The 20,638-nt window shown below is 39.3% G+C and overlaps 1 protein-coding gene across 1 annotated transcript in view; it reads left to right on the forward strand.

Annotated features, from left to right (window-relative positions):
* ANTXR1 (ANTXR cell adhesion molecule 1) overlaps nucleotides 1-20,638 on the forward strand; it is a 260,214-nt gene that overhangs the window by 84,949 nt on the left and 154,627 nt on the right. The window contains exon 10 of the mRNA XM_055540531.1: nucleotides 10,711-10,809. Within this exon, the coding sequence (XP_055396506.1) occupies nucleotides 10,711-10,809 (99 nt within the window). The remainder of the gene's footprint in view (nucleotides 1-10,710; nucleotides 10,810-20,638) is intronic.

A 20,638-nucleotide genomic window follows, 5' to 3' on the forward strand; every position in this document is an offset into this window, starting at 1 on the left:
GAGAGAGCCGTCCCCCAAAGCCTCCACTTCCAGAGGTTATAAACTGGCAACCAACAAGCCCTCTCTGGTCTGCACATATGTTCTTTTTGATTCATACCACAATTAAAAAAAAAAAACAAATTTATTACTAACACTTAAAAGTCTGATTTCACCTAAAAATTCAGATTTTCATCTCATATTGAAAAATCAGATCTAGCAACACTGGGTCTGTATTTATCACATGATAATGATTATTAGAGACTGAATAACTTCCCTTTAAAAGAAGCATGTACTCTTTCCAACTCACTATACTATCCCACCTCTCCCCATTGTCACCCCTATACTGAGGCCAAGCATATGTTTGCCATTTAGTATGGTGCTTAAGTCCCTGGATTTACAGCTCCTGTTCTAAAACATATAGGAAGTCACCTGCTCTGTGGAGAGCCTTTACAGCACCTTTGACTTTGCATGTGTGCCTGGTTAAGTTGCTTCAGTCATGTCTGACTCTGTGTGACCCTATAGACTGTAGCCATCCAGGCTCCTTTGTCCATGGGATTCTCCAGGCAAGAATACTGGAGTTGTTTCCCATGCCCTCCTCCAGGAATCTTCTTGACTCAGGGACTGAACCCATATCTCTCACATTTCCTGCATTGGCAGGAAAGTTCTTTACCTCTAGTGCCACCTGGGAAACCCCAGCTTTGAGATTGGCCACATTTAAGTGATTCTCTTTCCCTTCCAATATAGACTCTTTTTTAAAATTTCCTAATTAAATAGTTTTGCAGATTAGCCTGTGTGTAATTAGGAGAATAGGCCCAATGTTGGATTGGCCCTGCCTACTTTAGTGTAGCTCCTCTTTAGGAAATGCATCCTTTGCCTAAGCACAGTTTTCTTCTGCTACCACAATGACAGCCTCAGATGTATATAGCTCAGTTCAGTCACTCAGTCATGTCCAACTCTTTGCAACCCCATGAACCGCAGCACACCAGGCCTCCTTGTCCATCACCAACTCCCAGAGTCCACCCTAACCCATGTCCATTGTGTCAGTGATGCCATCCAACCATCTCATCCTCTGTTGACCCCTTCTCCTCCTGCCCTCAATCTTTCCCAGCATCAGGGTCTTTTCAAATGAGTCAGCTTTTCACATCAGGTGGCCAAAGTATTGGAGTTTCAGCTTCAACATCAGTCCTTCCAATGAACAGCCAGGACTGATCTCCTTTAGGATGGATTAATTGGATCTCTTTGCAGTCCAAGGGACTCTCAAGAGTCTTCTCCAACACCACAGTTCAAAAGCATCAGCACTCAGCTTTCTTTATAGTTCAACTCTCACATTCATACATGACCACTGGAAAAACCATAGCCTTGACTAGACGGACCTTTGTTGACAAAGTAATGTCTCTGCTTTTTAGTATGCTGTCTAGGTTGGTCATAACTTTCTTTCCAAGGAGCGTCTTTTAATTTCATGGCTGCAGTCACCATCTGCAGTGATTTTGGAGCCCAGAAAAATAAAGTCAGCCACTGTGTCCACTGTTTCCCCATCTATTTGCCATGAAGTGATGGGACCGGACGCCATGATCTTAGTTTTCTGAATGTTGAGCTTTAACCCAACTTTTTCATTCTCCACTTTCACTTTCATCAAGAGGCTCTTTAGTTCTTCTTCACTTTCTGCCATCAGGGTGGTGTCATCTGCATATCTGAGGTTATTGATATTTCTCCCGGCAATCTTGATTCCAGCTTGTGCTTCCTCCACCCCAGCGTTTCTCATGATGTACTCTGCATATAAGTTAAATAAGCGGGGTGACAATATACAGCCTTGACATACTCCTTTTCCTATTTGGAACCAGTCTGTTGTTCCATGTCCAGTTCTAACTGTTGCTTCCTGACCTGCATACAGGTTTCTCAAGAGGCAGGTCAGGTGGTCTGGTATTCCCATCTCTAAGAATTTTCCACAGTTTATGATGATCCACACAGTCAAAACTGTGTGGATCACAATAAACTCCAGGAAGAAACTAATTGGAATTAAGCATACAACTTGCCAGCTACTCTTCATGTGAAGCTTTTGTCCTCCAGAAATGGAAGGAGGTTTTCATCAGCTCCCCACATCATCATTTGAGAAGCAATTGTATTATTGTACTCTGTTGTTTCCCATTGTAATAAACAATGATGGAGTGAGTACAAAGGAAGGTACTTTTAGGCAGCTTAAACTAGACACTTTTAAGCAAAATCAAAAAGTAGCTTTGTTTCTTTCACTCTTCATTTTCTTTCAAAAAGCTCATGCCTGGCCCATAGGCACCGCTTCTGAATCAGTTGTTTAATTCTCTGCTTGTCTTCTTTTCCATTCAAAGATATTTCTGTTTGAAGGAGGGATACTCACACTTAGAGGGTGGAAATGTAAAATGGTACTCTTACTTTGGAAAACAGTTCTAACAGTCTCTCAAAACATTAAATATACACCTACCACATGACCTAGCCATTGTACTCCTAGGTATTTACCCAAGAAAAAAAGAAATTTATATTCTGACAGAGACTTGTACACAGATGTTTATAACTGGTCTATTTTTAAGAGCCAAAAACTGTGAACAACTCAAATTTTCATCAACACATGAATGGATAAACAACTGTGGTTTTTCATACAACGAATAATACTCAGCAATAAAAAGGAATAGACTATGCATAAACCTCAAAGTAATTATGGATGAGTCTTAAAATAATTATGCTGAGCATAAAGAAGTCAGACCAAAAAGAAATACTTACCATATGATTCCATTTCATAAAATTCTAGAGAATGCAAACTAACCTACAACAACAGAGAACAGATCAGTGGTTGCATGGTATGGGGAGGGACTGGAAGAAGAGATTATGAAGGGGAACATGGAAACTTCTGAGGCTGCTGGGTGTGTTTACCACCTTGATTGTGGTATTGCCCCATGATTGTGTAACTGTATCAAAATGTTTCAGTTATACACCTTACATCGGAGAAGGCAATGGCACCCCACTCTAGTACTCTTGCCTTGAAAATCCCATGGAACAGAGAAGCCTCGTAGGCTGCAGTCCATGGGGTCGCGAAGAGTCGGACACGACTGAGCGACTTCCCTTTCACTTTTCACTTTCACGCATTGGAGAAGGAAATGGCAACCCACTCCAGTGTTCTTGCCTGGAGAATCCCAGGGACGGGGGATCCTGGTGGGCTGCCGTCTATGGGGTTGCACAGAGTCGGACACGACTGAAGCGACGCAGCAGAGTAATTTAGGCATCAGAAAGCACTTAATACACATTCAGCTCTATATTATATTTTAGATGTTACATGTCACAATAAGCATTTAATAGGAAAGAAAATTAAAACTAACTCACAAGATAGAAATATCACTAACAATAATTTTGTTAGTGATAACAACAAAAGTCTTAGGTGACCAGAGCAAATGGTGAATATACAGATATCTCATTTTCAGATCCAGTGATTGATAAAGGATCTTTATTGAGGTCATCACAAAACTATGTGTTCCATATTTTCAAATAAAAAGAAAAGGAGGGAATAGAATAAATTTATCAATCTATTCTCTGACCTTAACAGTTTTCTTTTTTTAAACTGAGCTATAATTCACATATCCTGAAATTCACCCTTTCAAAGAGTTCAGTTCAGTTCAGTTCAGTCGCTCAGTTGTGTCCGACTCTTTGCAACCTCATGAACCGCAGCATGCCAGGCCTCCCTGTCCATCACCAACTCCCAGAATCCACCCAAACCCATGTTCGTTGTGTCCTTGATAACCATCCAACCATCTCATCCCATCTCAACCTCTGTCGTGTCCTCCTCTGGCCCTCAAACTTTCCCAGCATCAGGGTCTTTTCAAATGAGTCAGCTCCCACATTAGGTGGCCAAAGTATTGGAGTTTCAGCTTCAACATCAGTCCTTCCAAAAAACACCTAGGACTGATCTCCTTTAGGATGGACTGGTTGGATCTCCTTACAGCCCAAGGGACTCTCAAGAGTCTTCTCCAACACAACAGTTCAAAAGCATCAATTCTTCGGCACTCAGCTTTTTTATAGTCCAACTCTCACATCCATACATGACTACTGGAAAAACCATAGCCTTGACTAGACGGACCTTTGTTGGCAAAATAATGTCTCTGCTTTTTAATATGCTGTCTAGGTTGGTCATAACTTTCCTTCCAGGGAGCAAGCATCTTTTAATTTCATGGCTGCAGTCACCATCTGCAGTGATTTTGGAGCCCAGAAAAATAAAGTCAGCCACTATGTCCACTGTTTCCCCATCTATTTCTCATGAAGTGATGGGACCGGATGCTATGATCTTAGTTTTCTGAATGTTGAGCTTTAAGCCAACTTTTTCACTCTCCTCTTCTACTTTCATCAAGAGGCTCTTTAGTTCTTCTTCACTTTCTGCCATCAGGGTGGTGTCATCTGCATATCTGAGGTTATTGATATTTCTCCCAGCAATCTTTTTTTTTTTTTTTTAAACTTTACATAATTGTATTAGTTTTGCCAAATATCAAAATTAATCCGCCACAGGTATACATGTGTTCCCCATCCTGAACCCTCCTCCCTCCTCCCTCCCGATTCCATCCCTCTGGGTCGTCCCAGTGCACCAGCCCCAAGCATCCAGTATCGTGCATCGAACCTGGACTGGCAACTTGTTTCATACATGATATTTTACATGTTTCAATGCCATTCTCCCAAATCTTCCCACCCTCTCCCTCTCTCACAGAGTCCATAAGACTGTTCTATACATCAGTGTCTCTTTTGCTGTCTCGTACACAGGGTTATTGTTACCATCTTTCTAAATTCCATATATATGCGTTAGTATACTGTATCGGTGTTTTTCTTTCTGGCTTACTTCACTCTGTATAATAGGCTCCAGTTCCATCCACCTCATTAGAACTGATTCGAATGTATTCTTTTTAATGGCTGAGTAATACTCCATTGTGTATATGTACCACAGCTTTCTTATCCATTCATCTGCTGATGGGCATCTAGGTTGCTTCCATGTCCTGGCTATTATAAACAGTGCTGCGATGAACATTGGGGTACACGTGTCTCTTTCCCTTCTGGTTTCCTCAGTGTGTATGCCCAGCAGTGGGATTGCTTCCTAGCAGTCTTGATTGCAGCTTGTGCTTCCTCCACAATTCAGTAATGTTTGATATACTCACAAAGTTGTACAGCTATAACCACTATCTAATTCCAGAATATATTCATAATCTTACTCTTTAAGCAGTCACGCCCCATTTCTTCCTCTCTCCAGCCCTGGCAACCGCCAGACAATATTTTGTCTTTCTGAATCTGCTAATCTGAGCTATTCATATGGAAATGAAAGGGTATGGGTGTCTGGCTTCTTTTACTTGGCATGATGTTTTCAAGATTCATCCACATCACAGTCTGTGTCAGAACTTACTTACTTTATATGGATGAATAATATTCCATTGTATGAATACCATATTCATCATTTGATGGATACTAGCATTATTTCCACTTTTTGGCTATTATGAATAATGCTACTGCAAACACACATGTACAAGCTTTTGTGTAGACATACATTTTCAAGTCTCTTGAGTGTATACCTAGGGATAGAATTTCTGGGTCATATAGTAATTCTAGGTTTAGCTTTTTGAGGAACTGTCAAACTGTTTTACAAAGCAACTGCACCAATTTACATTCTCACCAGCAAGGTACACAGGGTGTAATTTCTTCACCAACACTTGTTATTGTTCATCTCTCTTATTACAGCCATTCTGGTAAGTGTGGAGGGATTTCGATTTATATTTCCCTAATAACTAATGAGTTCTAAAGGAGATCAGCCCTGGGTGTTCTTTGGAAGGAATGATGCTAAAGGTGAAACTCTAGTACTTTGGCCACCTCATGCGAAGAGTTGACTCATTGGAAAAGACTCTGATGCTGGGAGGGATTGGGGGCAGGAGGAGAAGGGGACAACAGAGGATGAGATGGCTGGATGGCATCACCAACTTGATGGACGTGAGTTTGAGTGAACTCTGGGAGATGGTGATGGACAGGGAGGCCTGGCGTGCTGCGATTCATGGGGTCGCAAAGAGTCGGACACGACTGAGCGACTGAACTGAACTGAACTGAATAACTAATGATGTTGGGCATCTTCTCATTCAGTGACCTTATTAAGCTTCAGAAAATAAACAGGATTTTTATCTGACTGGTACCTGAATAAATGACCACATTCTCCTTCCCTTATTCCCTTTCTCTCCCAAGACGTCATTTATCCATTCATTAAAGGAGCTTAGACTGACACAGGGAGAAGGCAACAGCACCCCACTCCAGTACTCTTGCCTGGAAAATCCCATGGATGGAGGAGCCTGGTAGGCTGCAGTCCATGGGGTCGCTAGGAGTCGGACACGACTGAGTGACTTCACTTTCACTTTTCCCTTTCATGCATTGGAGAAGGAAATGGCAACCCACTCCCAGTGTTCTTGCCTGGAGAATCCCAGGGATAGGGGAGCCTGGTGGGCTGCTGGTCTATGGGGTCGCACAGAGTTGGACACGACTGACACGACTTAGCAGCAGCAGCAGACTGACGCTGACTCAGCCCTGGGTTAGACACAGCCCAAAATTATAAAGAAAAAGAAATCATGGCCTCTCCCATCAGGAAGCTTAAATTATAATTGAGAATAAAGTGACAAAAAGTCATAATAAATATATATCTTAAAGCTAACTTAAAGAATATGTAAAGAGATGGAGTAAAAGATCATTGCCTGGTAGAAAGTCCTCCTTGAAGCTTTCCAATCTCTAAGCACTTCTTGTAGGAGCTGTAACCCAACATACATGTTGCAAACTCTGGGAGTTGGTGATGGACAGGGAGGCTTGGTGTGCTGCAAAGAGTCGGACACGACTGAGAAACTGAACTGAACTGACAAAAAAAACCTTAGATGTACTTATTGTGAGAGGTAGGTTTAGGGCTTTGTGAATAGTGTAATTCAATCAGTATGTCCTGGTTCTGGTGTGTCCTGGTCTCACTTGCTGGCAGATCCACTTGACAAAGGTTTTGTTACATAACCTCTACGTGTGAAGGGCTGACATTCCAGTCAGGCTGCAGGGTCAGTATTCGGGCTCTTCTGGAGACCAAATGTGCGTCCTATCACAGAAACTGTACCAGGCAGGGTGGCATCTGGCCTCTGCTCTGGTGTGCCTCCCAGAGCATCATTTCCTCCATCTGCTCCCCAGGCCTGGGGGTTAAATTGTTTGGTTTCCACTGTGGCTGTTCATGGATTCCTGATGTCTTTCTTCCTAATACCCTGAGGGTGTGCCAGGCCCAACCAGACAGACATCCTCTCTTACAGAGGACCCCTCAGCAGCACTGCTAAGGCTAGGATATGACCTTAAGAGAAGAGATCTTGGCACATGGCCTGCATTTCCAGCATCTTCTCTCCTTCCACTGATCTTTGAGGAAATAAGAGAAGTAGGCCCAGCAGTGAGGCAGAAAACATTTTGAATCAGCAGAAACATCCAATAGCAGATTTCTGGATGTCTAGCATTCAGACTAAAAACAGAAATGAGTTTCTAAAGGCTAAACTGAATAAAAAGATATTGTACAATAAGATTCTTCCACAACGCCCGGCACTTAACAGAATGCTTGTTGAACCAACGGTGTCATCAGTCACATGCCAGGCAGGCATCGAAAGAAAACGCTGAGTCCCTTCGCTGTTCACCTGAAACTATCACAACATTGTTAATCGGCTATACCCCAATGCAAAATGTTTTTGGTGTTAAAAATAATAATAATAATAAACTTTTTTAAAAAAGAAAAAATAAAGAAAACTATTTGGTTCATCCTTCTAAATTTAGCAATCCTATCTATGTATCAACATGCATAGCTAAATCCTTAATACTCATACTGTTGCAGTGAAAAGGAAAATAGAGGAATTTGTTTTTGTTTTCTTTCCCTTTCCTGAGAACAAAGAACGAGAACAGTGAACAGGTCAGGGAAGAAATATAAACACACCTGAAAGAGTTGATCACTCCTAGTTTTACTTTTAACTATTCCTAATCTGTAGTCTGTGACTAGATTTGCTTTTCACAAACTAACCTGACACTCTGTAAATTACATCCTACACATATGGTCCCTAATTCTGCATGAGTTACATCCTGCATGTATTGCCCCTTAACTCTATGCTAATTACATCCTGTACCTGGTGCTTACCTTTCCTGAGCTCTCCCTTTGCAGACCACCCCTTGTAGCTTTTTGCATTTCAGAAAGAAGGCCACAGGAAAATAAACCAGAGATAGTAATATTAGTCGCTCAGTCGTGTCTGACTCTTTATGACCTCATGGACTGTAGCCTACCAGGCTCCTCAGTCCGTGGGATTTTCCAGGCAAGAATACTAGAGTGGGTAGCCATTCCCTTCTCCAGGGGATCTTCCCAGCTCAGGAATCAAACCCAGGTCTCCCACACTGCAGGCAAACTCTTTACTGTCTGAGCAAACAGAGACTAATTACCTGTCTTCGTGATGCCAGCTATGAGTATTTTGAAACAATACAAGAAGGAGAAGGATAGAAAACTCTCACTACTTTGTTCCTCATCACATCCCCAGACTATAAGCCCCTGTTTGTTACCACCAAAATCTTGGCTTTCTCTGGCCACTGAAGCCGAATAAAAAATTACAAAGACAGAGTTTGGAGGAACTAGAAAGATGGCTTGAATCCTCAGCTGGCTGAGGGAAGAACACAGCAAGCCAGTGCCCCCCACCATGGGCAGTCAGAGGGGACCATATGGATGGGCCTCCCAGTCTGGGGTATGTAATAAGGAACAAAGTGAGAATTTGGCATTCTTCTTCATGCATTGTTTCAAAACAGTCATAGCTGGCATCAGGTAGCCTGGTAATTGGATCTGAAAAAGCCATGTGCCCATGACCTTAATATAGTTCAAAACTGAGGCAGTGAATACTCATACATTAGTACCCAGTTTTGCTGCTGCCCAATTACAGATTACTTGATCTTGGGCAAGTCATTTACAATTCAATTTCCTTACAGTGAAGTTCGTTCATAGCTCTCAACAGCACTCTGTGCTAACTTGTTTCTCCTTGTGGCACACTTAGTGCCTCTAGGTTCCTTTCCTTTACTTTGGGTTCTCCACCTCCCAGCCAGGCCAGCTCCACTTACCTGCAAAACGGGCAAACCTGCCCAAAATAAAAATAAAATAAGCTTTAAAAAAAATCACAATGTTAATCTCTAAATGAGTCATATGTCACAAAACATTGAGGCTTCATTTTAGCATAATGGTAAAGAGCATGGCTGAGTTCTAAGCACATGACACTTGACACCTGACAGACCTGGATTCCAGTTCTAATCCTGACTACCAGCTGTGTGATGTGGGACCAGCTATTTAACCTCACTAAGCTTGTTTTTCTCATTTGTACCTCCCTGTAGTGAGGTTTAAATGACATCAGACCTTTACAACACTTAGTACAGAGTCTGGCACACAAAGAGGGAGCAACTGATATCAGTTATTATTCTCTCGGCAAACATGACCCCTAAATGAGTTTCCTGGGAATGAAGGTGACATACATTCATGCCATTTATTAAAGTTTGGAAGAGTCCCCTATGCTAGTCCTTTAATTCCATTCTTCCTCCAGTGAAAATCTCCATTTGAAACTTTACACTGCCAAATCCACTTTCACAAATATTGCACTTTGACTTCTTTTTTTTTTTTTTTTTTGCACTTTGACTTCTAAGTTTTAGTCTTTTTCTTTTTTTTTTAATGTTACACAGCATTATCCCATGCCCCAATTTTTATATACAAAAGGATGACAAAAATAAAAGAAAATGAAGTATTGGCTATTAGTTACCATCAAACTTAAGCAAATATTCCTAAACATTTAATAAATTAATTAGTTGTTTTTTTCCCCTTAGTAAGAGGATCATTATTTTTACTTTATGAAGATATTGTGTTAATTCAGCATGAATTATGCCAACATGAAATTAACATGCAGGGCTAGAGGCCAGTGAGCTATATTAGCTCTTCGATTTGGAGAGAAGAGAGCATTAACTGCACTAGGACCTATGTCAGTTCAAAAGGGAAATGCTTGACAACTGGCCACCCATAAACAAGACTTGTCTTCTCTGGTGAGTACAGTTACTCCCACCTAACACTAGGTTTTCCTACTGTGTGCCCTGCAGAGACAGGAGAGCTGAAACTGTTGTCAAACAAATTCTGAACATAAAGGAATGCTTTTCTAGCTGTGGAAGAAAACACAAAAGGACAATGTCAAACGATACCTAGTCACATGCTGCACTATTCAGGGCAGATTGTGAATGCCAGAAGACAGTGGTCTTCAAAAACCCTAGGCACCTTGAGTTCTAAAGAAATCCTTTCCTCTGCATCCAATGTATAAAAGAGATACAAGAGGCCTGCTGGCGGCAGACATCACAAGTTTTAAAACTGCCACGACTTGAGAGATGGGTAAGGTTTGCAGGACACAGGTGAGGGAGAGGCACTCCAGGGAGGAGGAACAGTAAAGGCAAAGCCAAGGTGGGAATTTAAAGTAAGAAGTCTGTGCCTTCCTGGTGGACAACCAGTGAGAAGGTAGTGATTAAGTGGTAAAAGGCTCCCACATGGATGCTTCTGTTTCCCAGCTTGAACTGCTTTTGAATATTTTAAGCCTGATGAATAGTTAACAAGTACCCTAAATCAGGGCAGATGGGAAATGTAAGGTTAACATTGTGCAGTCAATTAAGGTGTCTTGTCATTATTCTTTGTTTCAGAATCATTTCAAGTAGTCGTGAGAGGGAATGGCTTCCGACACGCCCGCAACGTGGACAGGGTCCTCTGCAGCTTTAAGATCAACGAGTCAGTCACGCTCAGTAAGTTCTTGCGGAGTTTGGGGGTTTCTGCTGCTGGCTTCTGGGAAGGGGGAGTTCCCAGCCTATCTCCCCGAAAAGCCACACCCAGGAAACTACAGAGAAGGGTCCTCCCTGCTAGAAAGGCTGCCAGCAAAGGGCATAACTGGCCCCTGCGGTCCCCTTGCTCCCATAAGGAGAGGCAGCGGGTACTTGTTTCCCAGTCCGCCAGCATACCTGTACCAAGTTCCAAGCTCTCAGGTGGCCGTGGTGGCCCTGACTGGTTAGGGCTTGCAAAGCTCCACATTGCTTAGTGAGATATCAGGACTCTCAAGCAAAAGAGGAAAACAATAGGTGTTCTAAATTTATTAATTCTGAGTAAACCAAAAGCCAAAAAAATCTCATCAGGGTAGATACCTGACCTGAGATACAGAAAGATGGATGTAAAACTAAGTGCATTTCATGGGAAAAATGAATTATCACAACACTGGCACATTCACAAGACATTTGTAGCAGGGAAGTTAAAGACGTGTGACTCAGATTACTGTCCAGGAAAGATGGGGCAGATGGATTATGTTAAGACAGATGGCCAGGAGTCCCTGTTATTATTTACATCTGGCATTCATCCCACAGATAATTACCGGTTCAGTATCTGCACCAGTAAACAGCAATCATATACTGTATTTTCTACAGTGTTAGGACCGTTTAAATACCTCACATCTTTTTACCACAACAGCCCTGGGAGGTAGAAAAACAAAGAAGATGGAGAGAATACTCATTTATTGACCTTTCACACTGGTTTTGTCCTCCTGTTAGCATTGTGGAGTAGGTACTATCCTGTTTTTAAAAAGGAAGAACTGAAGGGTATGCCTTTTTCCCTCTTTAGCATCTCAAAACCCACTTGAATATTTAAACAAAGATATGCAATGGCTTCTCTACATCTGGAATTCCTGTATATGGAGAAACTGCAAAGATTTGAAATATTCAGTTATTTTTCCTGATACTTAGAAATGCCCTCATGTATCCAGAAAGTACTTGCTTTTTGAAAACATTTTCAAGTATCCTAGTTGGACATGCACCCTCTACAGAATCTTTCTGTTTTTTTTTTCTCCTTTAATTTGTGATGTTCAAGTCCACCTTCCCTCTCTCCTCTTAATCTTAAATCTAAGATCAGAAACTCCTGAGAATTAAACTCAAAAGACATCAACACCTTCCAAAGAAGGCTTCCCAGACAAGCAAGCCTTTAGAACCAACTCCTCTCTGAAGATGCATAGCCATGAGTATAGCATTGCTGTTGCTTGACAGGTTACCCCGAGATTCTATACTAAGATAAAAAAAATGCAAATTTTTTATGATGGATTTATAGAATGACATTTTAAACACATATTTTCCAGGTTCTCCATAAAATTTTATTTCTTGGAAAACTAGCTTCTTTTCCTTTCCTAATATAAACTTGCAAACACCTGCACAGTCTGTTCACCTAACACATATTTTAAAAGAAATAAAGGCTGTTGGGTTTAGCTTAAACCACAAACTTAATTATGCTTTCAACACAAGCACTGACAGCTTGGAGAAGAGAAAGGCAGTAACTCAACCATATTATATGCCACAAGCAACACTCCTGAACTCAAACAAATAGTTATTAAAAATATCCTAGCTAAGGGGAAAATACTGGAATTTTTTATAAAAAATTGTATTTATTAATTTGTCTGTTCATTTATATTCAGTAAAGTAAGAAACTACGGAGGACAGAAAAGATAAATAAATTTTAAAATGCAACATATTCAATTCTTCATCTTTCTGTTAACTTTATGAATGTAAGTATCTCATTGAGTTGTCCCCATAAAATAAGACAAATTCAGATTCTCTTACTTATCCCATTCTCCTTTTCCACTTCCATATCCATGTTTTAAAATATTATGTTTTCATTTTTATAGTATATATTTCCTCTTTCAAGATTTTTTCCTAAATACTGCATTATATTTTATAACAAAAAAGAGAATAGAATTCCCTTATTAATCAAAAAATTAATAACTGAAGGCCCAATAATGAAGCTATGGTTTTTATTATATAAGCCTTGGAGTCCTCAAGAAATAATGTATTATTTGTAGCAGATTATGTGAAGAAAAATAGTTAAGTAAAAAATAGCAAATTAAAAAAATTACATTTATAGTGAGATATATTAATATAACTGTCAAAGCCTTTGGATGAATAATAAAAAAATTAAAGCTATAGAGCAAATATATATACTTTTTTTAAATGGCTATGAATTCCCTTCAACATGTATTGCACTAAGAAATAAACCACTGACATATTAATGCCAAAGTGTTGAAATTGTTTACATATATTTTTAGATGATAAATATAACCAGAAAATAAAAAGCATAGGTTAATACCTATGTCCATCCTGCTTTCCTTGCCTTTGCTTAAAAATAAAATAAATCAACCACTTAGGAATCTAAAACAATTTGGCGACCTGTTTCTGGTCAATGTTTCCAAATTATGCATAAAATATGATGTAAAAACTGTGACATGTGGTCTTGCTCAAAGGAATGAGGAAAACCCCCAGGTACAGGAAACAAAAAGGGAATGCAGAATCTAAGCAGAAGGCAAAGCTGTGAGGGCTCCAGGCCTGAGCTCAGGCTGTGATCTCAGTACTGATATAGATACAGGACACCAGGAAGTTCAGTTCAGTTCAGTTGAGTCGCTCAGTCGTGTCTGACTCTTTGTGACCCCATGGACTGCAGCATGCCAGGCCTCCCTGTCCATTACCAACTGCTGGAGTCTACTCAAACCCATGTCCATTGAGTTGGTGATGCCATCCAACCATCTCACCCTCTGCCGTCCCCTTCTCCTCCTGCCCTCAATCTTTCCCAGCATTAGGGTCTTTTCCAATGAGTCAGTTCTTCACATCAGGTGGCCAAAGCATTGGAGTTTCAGCTTCAAAATCAGTCCTTCGAATTAACACCCAAGACTGATCTCCTTTAGGATGGACTGGTTGGATCTCCTTGCAGTCCAAGGGATTCTATAGAGTCTTCTCCAACACCACAGTTCAAAAGCATCAATTCTTCAGTGCTCAGCTTTCTTTATAGTCCAACTCTCACATCCATACATGACTACTGGAAAAACCATAGCCTTGACTAGATGGCCCTTTGTTGACAAAGTAATGTCTCTGCTTTTCAATATGCTGTCTAGGTTGGTCATAACTTTCCTTCCAAGGAGCAAGCGTCTTTTAATTTTATGGCTGCAGTCACCATCTGCAGTGATTTTGGAGCCAAAAAAAAATAGTCTGTCACTGTTTCCCCATCTATTTGCCATGAAGTGATGGGACCTGATGCCATGATCTTAGTTTTCTGAATGTTGAGCTTTAAGCCAACTTTTTCACTCTCCTCTTTCACTTTCATCAAGAGGCTCTTTAGTTCTTCTTCAATTTCTGCCATCAGGGTGGTGTCATCTGCATATCTGAGGTTATTGATATTTCTCCCAGCAATCTTGATTCCAGCTTGTGCTTCCTCCACCCCAGCGTTTCTCATGATGTACTCTGCATATAAGTTAAATAAGCAGGGTAACAATATACAGCCTTGACGTACTCCTTTTCCTATTTGGAAAGCAGGCAAAAGCAGAGCCAGCTGTAGAGATCAGGCTCCAGGGGTTGTAACACACATTGAATGGGTACAGGGACAGGTGCTCAGTGATTCAGGAAAGCAGGCAGGGGAGTAAGGTAAGATGCTCTACCAACCACATAATACAGAAGCACCACAATGTGTCTGTGGCCATCCTGATTGCTGTGGCCCTGGCCAAGGCAGTATGCATCCAGTCCAACCTACACCACTCCTGAAGCCATAACTCCCTCTGAAGATGGGCTCACAGCACCAAATGATAAATCATATGGCAATAGTTGAAAGAAAAAGGAGAACAAGCAAGATGACTAGGGAGCATTTTAAAAGAGAAGGTAAAGTAAACATATTTAAAGTGTATTAAAACAAGAAAACATCTAAAAAAATCTAACTTTACACCTAAAGGAACTCTAAAAATAAGAACAAACAAAACCCAAAGTCATTAGAAGGAAAGAAATAAAGATCAAAGTGGAAATAAGCAAAATAGAGAGTTAGGAAGCAACAGAAAATGTTTTTTTCTGCAACAGAAGAGGTGTTTTTTTTTTTTTATAAAGATAGACAAAGTTGACAAACCTTTAACCAAATTCATCAAGAAAAAAAGAGAAAGGATCCAGATAAATAAGTCAAAAAAGAGAAAGTACAATCGACAACAGAGAAATACAAAGGATCATAAAACAGTACTGCAAACAATTATGTGATAATAAAAGAGACAACCTAGAAGAAATGGATAAATGCCTAGAAATGTGCAATCTCCCAAAACTGAATCAGGAAGAAATATAAAAAATGAACAGACTAATAATTACCAGTAGTGAAACTGAATCATTACTTTAAAAAATTTCCAACCAAAAAACTCTAGGACCACACAGTTTCACAGAGAAATTCTATTAAAATTAAAAGAAGAAATTTATCCTTCTCAAACTATTTTTTAAAAATGAAGATGAAGGAATACTTCTGAACTCATTCTACAAGGGTAACATCAACCTAATATCAAAGCCAGACAAAGATACCACAAAAAATAATTATAGGTCATTATCACTGATGAATGTAAATGCAGAAGTCCTCAACAAAATGTTAGCAAACTGAATTCAACAGTAGGTTAAAAGGGATCATACCCATGATCAAGTAGGATTTAGCCCAGGAATGCATGGATGGTTCAGTATCCACAAATCAATCAACATAATACACCATGTTAACTAACCGAAGAATAAAAACCATATGATCATCTCCATATATGCAGCAAAAGCTTCTGACAAAATTCAACATCCTTTTATGATAAAAACTCTTCACAAAGTAAGCATAGAAGGAACATAGGCCATGTATGACAAACGACAGGCAACATCATAACCAATGGTGAAAAGCTGGAAGCGTTTCCTGGAAGATCAGGGAACAAAACAAGGATCCCACTCTTGGCACTATTTTTTTTTAACATGGAAGTGGAAGTCCTAGGCACAACAATCAGAAAAGAAAAAGAAATAAAAGGAATGAAAATAAAATTGGAAAGGAAGAAGTAAAAGCGTCACTATTTGTGCGTGATATGGTTCTATACACAGAAAATTCTAAAGACACTAACAAAAACTATTTGAACTGAAATGAGTTTAGTAAGGTTGTAGGATACAAAAGTAATATACAGAAATACGTTGCATTTCTAAATACTAATTGTGAACTATTAGAGAAATTCATAAAACAATCACATTTTTTATAGCTGTCTCAAAAAGAGTAAAATAACTTGAGATAAATCTGATCAAAGATGAAAAAGCCCTGAAAGCCATAAGAGATTGATGAAAGAAATTGAAAACAACAAAACAAATGGCAAGATACTTTGTGCTCATGGATTAGAAGGATCAATATTGTTAAAATAACTACACTACCCAAAGAAATCTATAGATTCAGTGCAATCCCATAAAAATACCAATGGCCTTTATCACAGAGCTAGAACAAATAAGTCTAAGATTTGTATGAAGAAACACAAGACCCCAAATAGCAAAGCAATCTTGGGAAAGAAGAACGAAGCTAGAGTTGCCACACTCGGGGGTTCAAGCCACTACAAAGCAGCAGTTGTCAAACCACTATGTACTGGCATGAAAACAAACACACAGATCAATGGAACAGAATAAAGAGCCCCAAGATAAACCCATGCTTATATGGTCAATTAATCTACAACAAAGCAGGCAAGCATATACAATGGGAAAAGACAGCCTCTTTAATAAGTGGTGTCAGAAAAACTGTACTGCTGTGTGTAATAGAATCAATCTGGACTATTTTCTCACACCACATACAAAAATAAATTCAAAAGCGGATTAAAGACTTACATGTAAGGCCTGAAACCACAAAACTAGAAGAAAGCATAGGCAGTATGCACTTTGACATCTGTCCTAACAATATTTTTTTGGATCTGTCTCCTCGGGCAAGGGAAAAAATAAAAATAAACAAATGGGACTACACCAAACCTAAAAGCTTTTACACAGAAAAGGAACCTATCAATAGAAGGAAAGGCCACCTGCTGAATGAGAGAAGACATTTTCAAACTATGTATCTGATAAAGGGTTAATATTCAAAATATACAAAGAACTCAAACAATTCAACATCTAAAAAGGTAAACAGCCCAATTGAAAAATGGGCAAAGAACTGGGTAGACATTTTTCCAAAGAAGATATGCAGATAGTCAATAGGCACATAGAAAGATGCTGAACATCATTAACCGTCAGGGAAATGCAAATCAAAACCACAAAGAGATACTAACTCATACCTGTCAGAATGGCTATCAAAAGATAACAAAGCGTTGGCAAGGATGTGGAGAAAAGGGAACACTTGTGTGATGTTGGTGGGAATGTAAATTGGTGCAGCCACTTGGAAGACAGTATGGAGTTTCCACAAAAACTTAAAAGTAGAACTGCTATATGATCTAGCAGTTTCACTTCTGAGTATTTACCTGAGGAAAACAAAAACACTAATTTGAAAAAATATGTGCATATTACTGTTCACTGCAGCATTACTTACAGTAGCCAAGATGTGGAAGCAACTTACATCCATCCATAGGTGAATGGATGAGGAACATGTGATATACATGTGTGTGTTGTATGCTAAGTTGTTAGTTGCATCTGACTCTTTATGACCCTATGGACTGTAGCCCACCAGGCTCCTCTGTCCACATATATACACAACTTAGTGGATAGACTAAGCAATGTGATTAGACACAGATAAAGATGAAATGCATGAACTGGAAGAGAGATGTGAGGAAATACTACCCCTCAACCAAAGCACTTGACCCAGATTTTTTTCATCTGTGTTTTACCGGAATTTAAGGACAAATGATTCATATCTGATACATATTCTTCTAGAGAAAAGAAATAGAGCAAAAGCATTTTAATTCACTTATGAAAATTATGTAATCTTGACTTTTTAAAAACTGGACAAGACACTAGTAGTAGAGTATATTTGAAATCGATTTCCTTGATGACAAACATACAGATAAACTATTGGTAAACAGAACTCCAGCAATGCATTTAAAAAGGACCAGGATAAGTAATACCGTTTTAAAAAATGAGAGGAGAATTTTCCTCTCACATAGCAAATTTTTTGATGCCAAGAAGATATTAAAATTCACTATCCATTCCAAATGTTAAAAATACATACTTTTTTAGGGACTTCCCTGGTGGTCCAAGAATTGCCTGCCAATGCAGGGGACACGGGTTCAGTCCCTGGTATGGGAAGATTCCACATGCCAAGAGCCTCTGAGCCCATGCACCACAATTACTGAGCCCACACTCTCAAGCCCGAGAGCGGCAACTACTGAAGCCCAAGCGCCCTAGAGTCTGTGCTGCATGACAAGAGAAGCCACCGCAGTGAGAAGCCCGCACACCTCCACTCCAGCATCAGCCCCAGCTCTCCGCAACTAGGAAAAGTCCACGTGCAGCAGTGAAGACCCAGTGCAGCCATAAATAAATAAATAAAATTATATTTTTTAAAAGAAAAGAAAAAATTCACAGGAAAAATAGAGCAGCAGCATATAGACTCTAGAAAGAACTAAATTTAACCAAACTGTAAAGACATATAGGAAGAAAGTTAAACAACTCTGTGAGGGAAATGAAGACAATGTAAGTAAATAGAGAGCCAGTATAGACTCATGGCATAGAACACACACTGGAACCAAACCACCCAGGAAAAGCACCCTGGCTCTGTCTTAATGCTTTTTGACCATGGCTGGTTACTTAACTTCTCTAAGCCTCAATTTCTCCAGCTGTAAAATGAGGATGGCAATAATAGCACCTCCGTGGTGGATTCCTATGATATTTCAGTGTAATAATTAGGGCCTAGAACAGGGCCAAGCATGCAGTAAGCAGTCGATCAACATTGGCTGATAGTATTAATTTATTATTATCATTATCACTATTATTCAGTGGAGCAGCAGCTGAGGATTGTAGAGACATCAGTTGTCTTCAAATGAATATTTACTTTTACTGCAGTCCCAAGGAAAAGTCCAATGGGACTTGTGAAGTTAACAAAATAATTCTAAAGAGTATATGGAAGAATAAACATTTAAGAATAGCCAAGAAAAATGTGGAAACTTGCCCTAGCCCATTTTAAGATGTATAAAAAAATCTGCAGTAATTGAAACAATGTATGACTGGTGCCCCAAAAGGCAAACTGAACATTGGGACAGGAAAAACGAAGTCCATAAAGAGAGCCAAACACTTCTATGAATTTAGTATAAAATAAAGTGACCTTTCTAATCGGTGGGAAAAGAGTAGATTATGCTTTTTGGTATTGAGACAACTGGCTAACCCCTTGGAAAAACAATTCAGTTCAATTTTTATCTCACACTTTACATCTAAACAAATTCCAGATGAAAAATTTAAATGTGAACATGAAACTATGGAAGTTTTAGAAGGAAACAAAAATAAATATTTATATAATTTTCCACAGGGGAAAATCCTTTTAAGCAAAACTCTGAAAGGAGATACCACAAAGGAAAATTTGAATGGTTTGAGTACACATTTTAAAATTCTTTAAACCTCCCCCCTTAAAAAATCTGAAGGGAAACAGAAAACCTGCTAAATTATTTTTAAGACATATAACAAATAAAGGGTCAATAACTTTAATGTATAGATAGGTCTTAAAATCAGAAAAGATGAGCACATCAATGGATAAAAGAGAGGAAAAAGAAATTTACAAGAAAAATAATGGCAAATAAGAATATGGTAAATGCTCCCTGTAGTCAAGGAAATGCAAATTAAAATAATCTATCAAACTGGTAAAGATTAACAGACATACAATGCCAGTATTGGCAAAGATACAGGGGAAGAAGTGTTTTCATTCATCATTGGCTAGAGACCATTAAAGATCACTGAATCTTTTGGAAGGCCATTCCTGTTTTGTTTTTGTTTTTTGGCTGAGTCACACAGCTTGCAAGATCTCAGTTCCCCAACCAGCGATTGAACCCAGGCCCAGCACTGAAAACCCGGAATCCTAACCACTAGGCCATCAGGGAACTCTCCAGGAAGGCCACTCTTAACAAATCAACTGCTTTTGTACATTTTTGACCCAGAATTTCAACTTCAACTTCATCAAAGGGAAATGCTAGAGAATGTTAAAGACTCAGCTGCAAGATGTTCATCATAATATTGCTTTATGTTAGCAAAAAGGAAAAAAAGAAACAGAGTGGGGAGGAAGGAATGAATTTGAGATGGGAGCAAGGAAGGAAGCAGAGAGGAAAGCAAGTAAACAAATCGAAACATCTAGGTGGTAACATAAATGTTTTACAATTGATGGTGTGTTATATAAATTATATTCATGTTTAAATAATTAATATTGTGAGAAGGAAGAGTAATTACCTATGTGGGGGAAATGTTAACAGTACTGCCTCACATGTCGAGAATAAGTTACAAAACAGTGCCTTAAAGCTGCTTCTGATTTAGACACATACATTTATATGCAGAGAGAGAAATGTGAAAGACACACATCCAGATGTTAACAGTAGTTACCTCTGAATGAGTCCACTATGAGTTTTTACTTCTTCTTTCTATCCATCTAAGTTTTCTATGATCATATGTCCCTTCCATTATGAGAAGAAAAAAAAAAGACAGTTGTTTAACTTTTCATTTTAAAATTCTTGTTAATTATTGAGGCATGCATCTTAAGTGTAGCATTTAGTTGGTTCTCCAGTTACCAGGCTGAACTACTAATCCTGGCCAAGAAAGTATCTTGGAAATCTTCACACAAACTTTATTTATTCTGGCT

The sequence above is a fragment of the Bubalus kerabau genome, chromosome 11 (genome assembly GCF_029407905.1).
Source record: "Bubalus kerabau isolate K-KA32 ecotype Philippines breed swamp buffalo chromosome 11, PCC_UOA_SB_1v2, whole genome shotgun sequence".
Classification (NCBI taxonomy): Eukaryota; Metazoa; Chordata; class Mammalia; order Artiodactyla; family Bovidae; genus Bubalus; species Bubalus kerabau.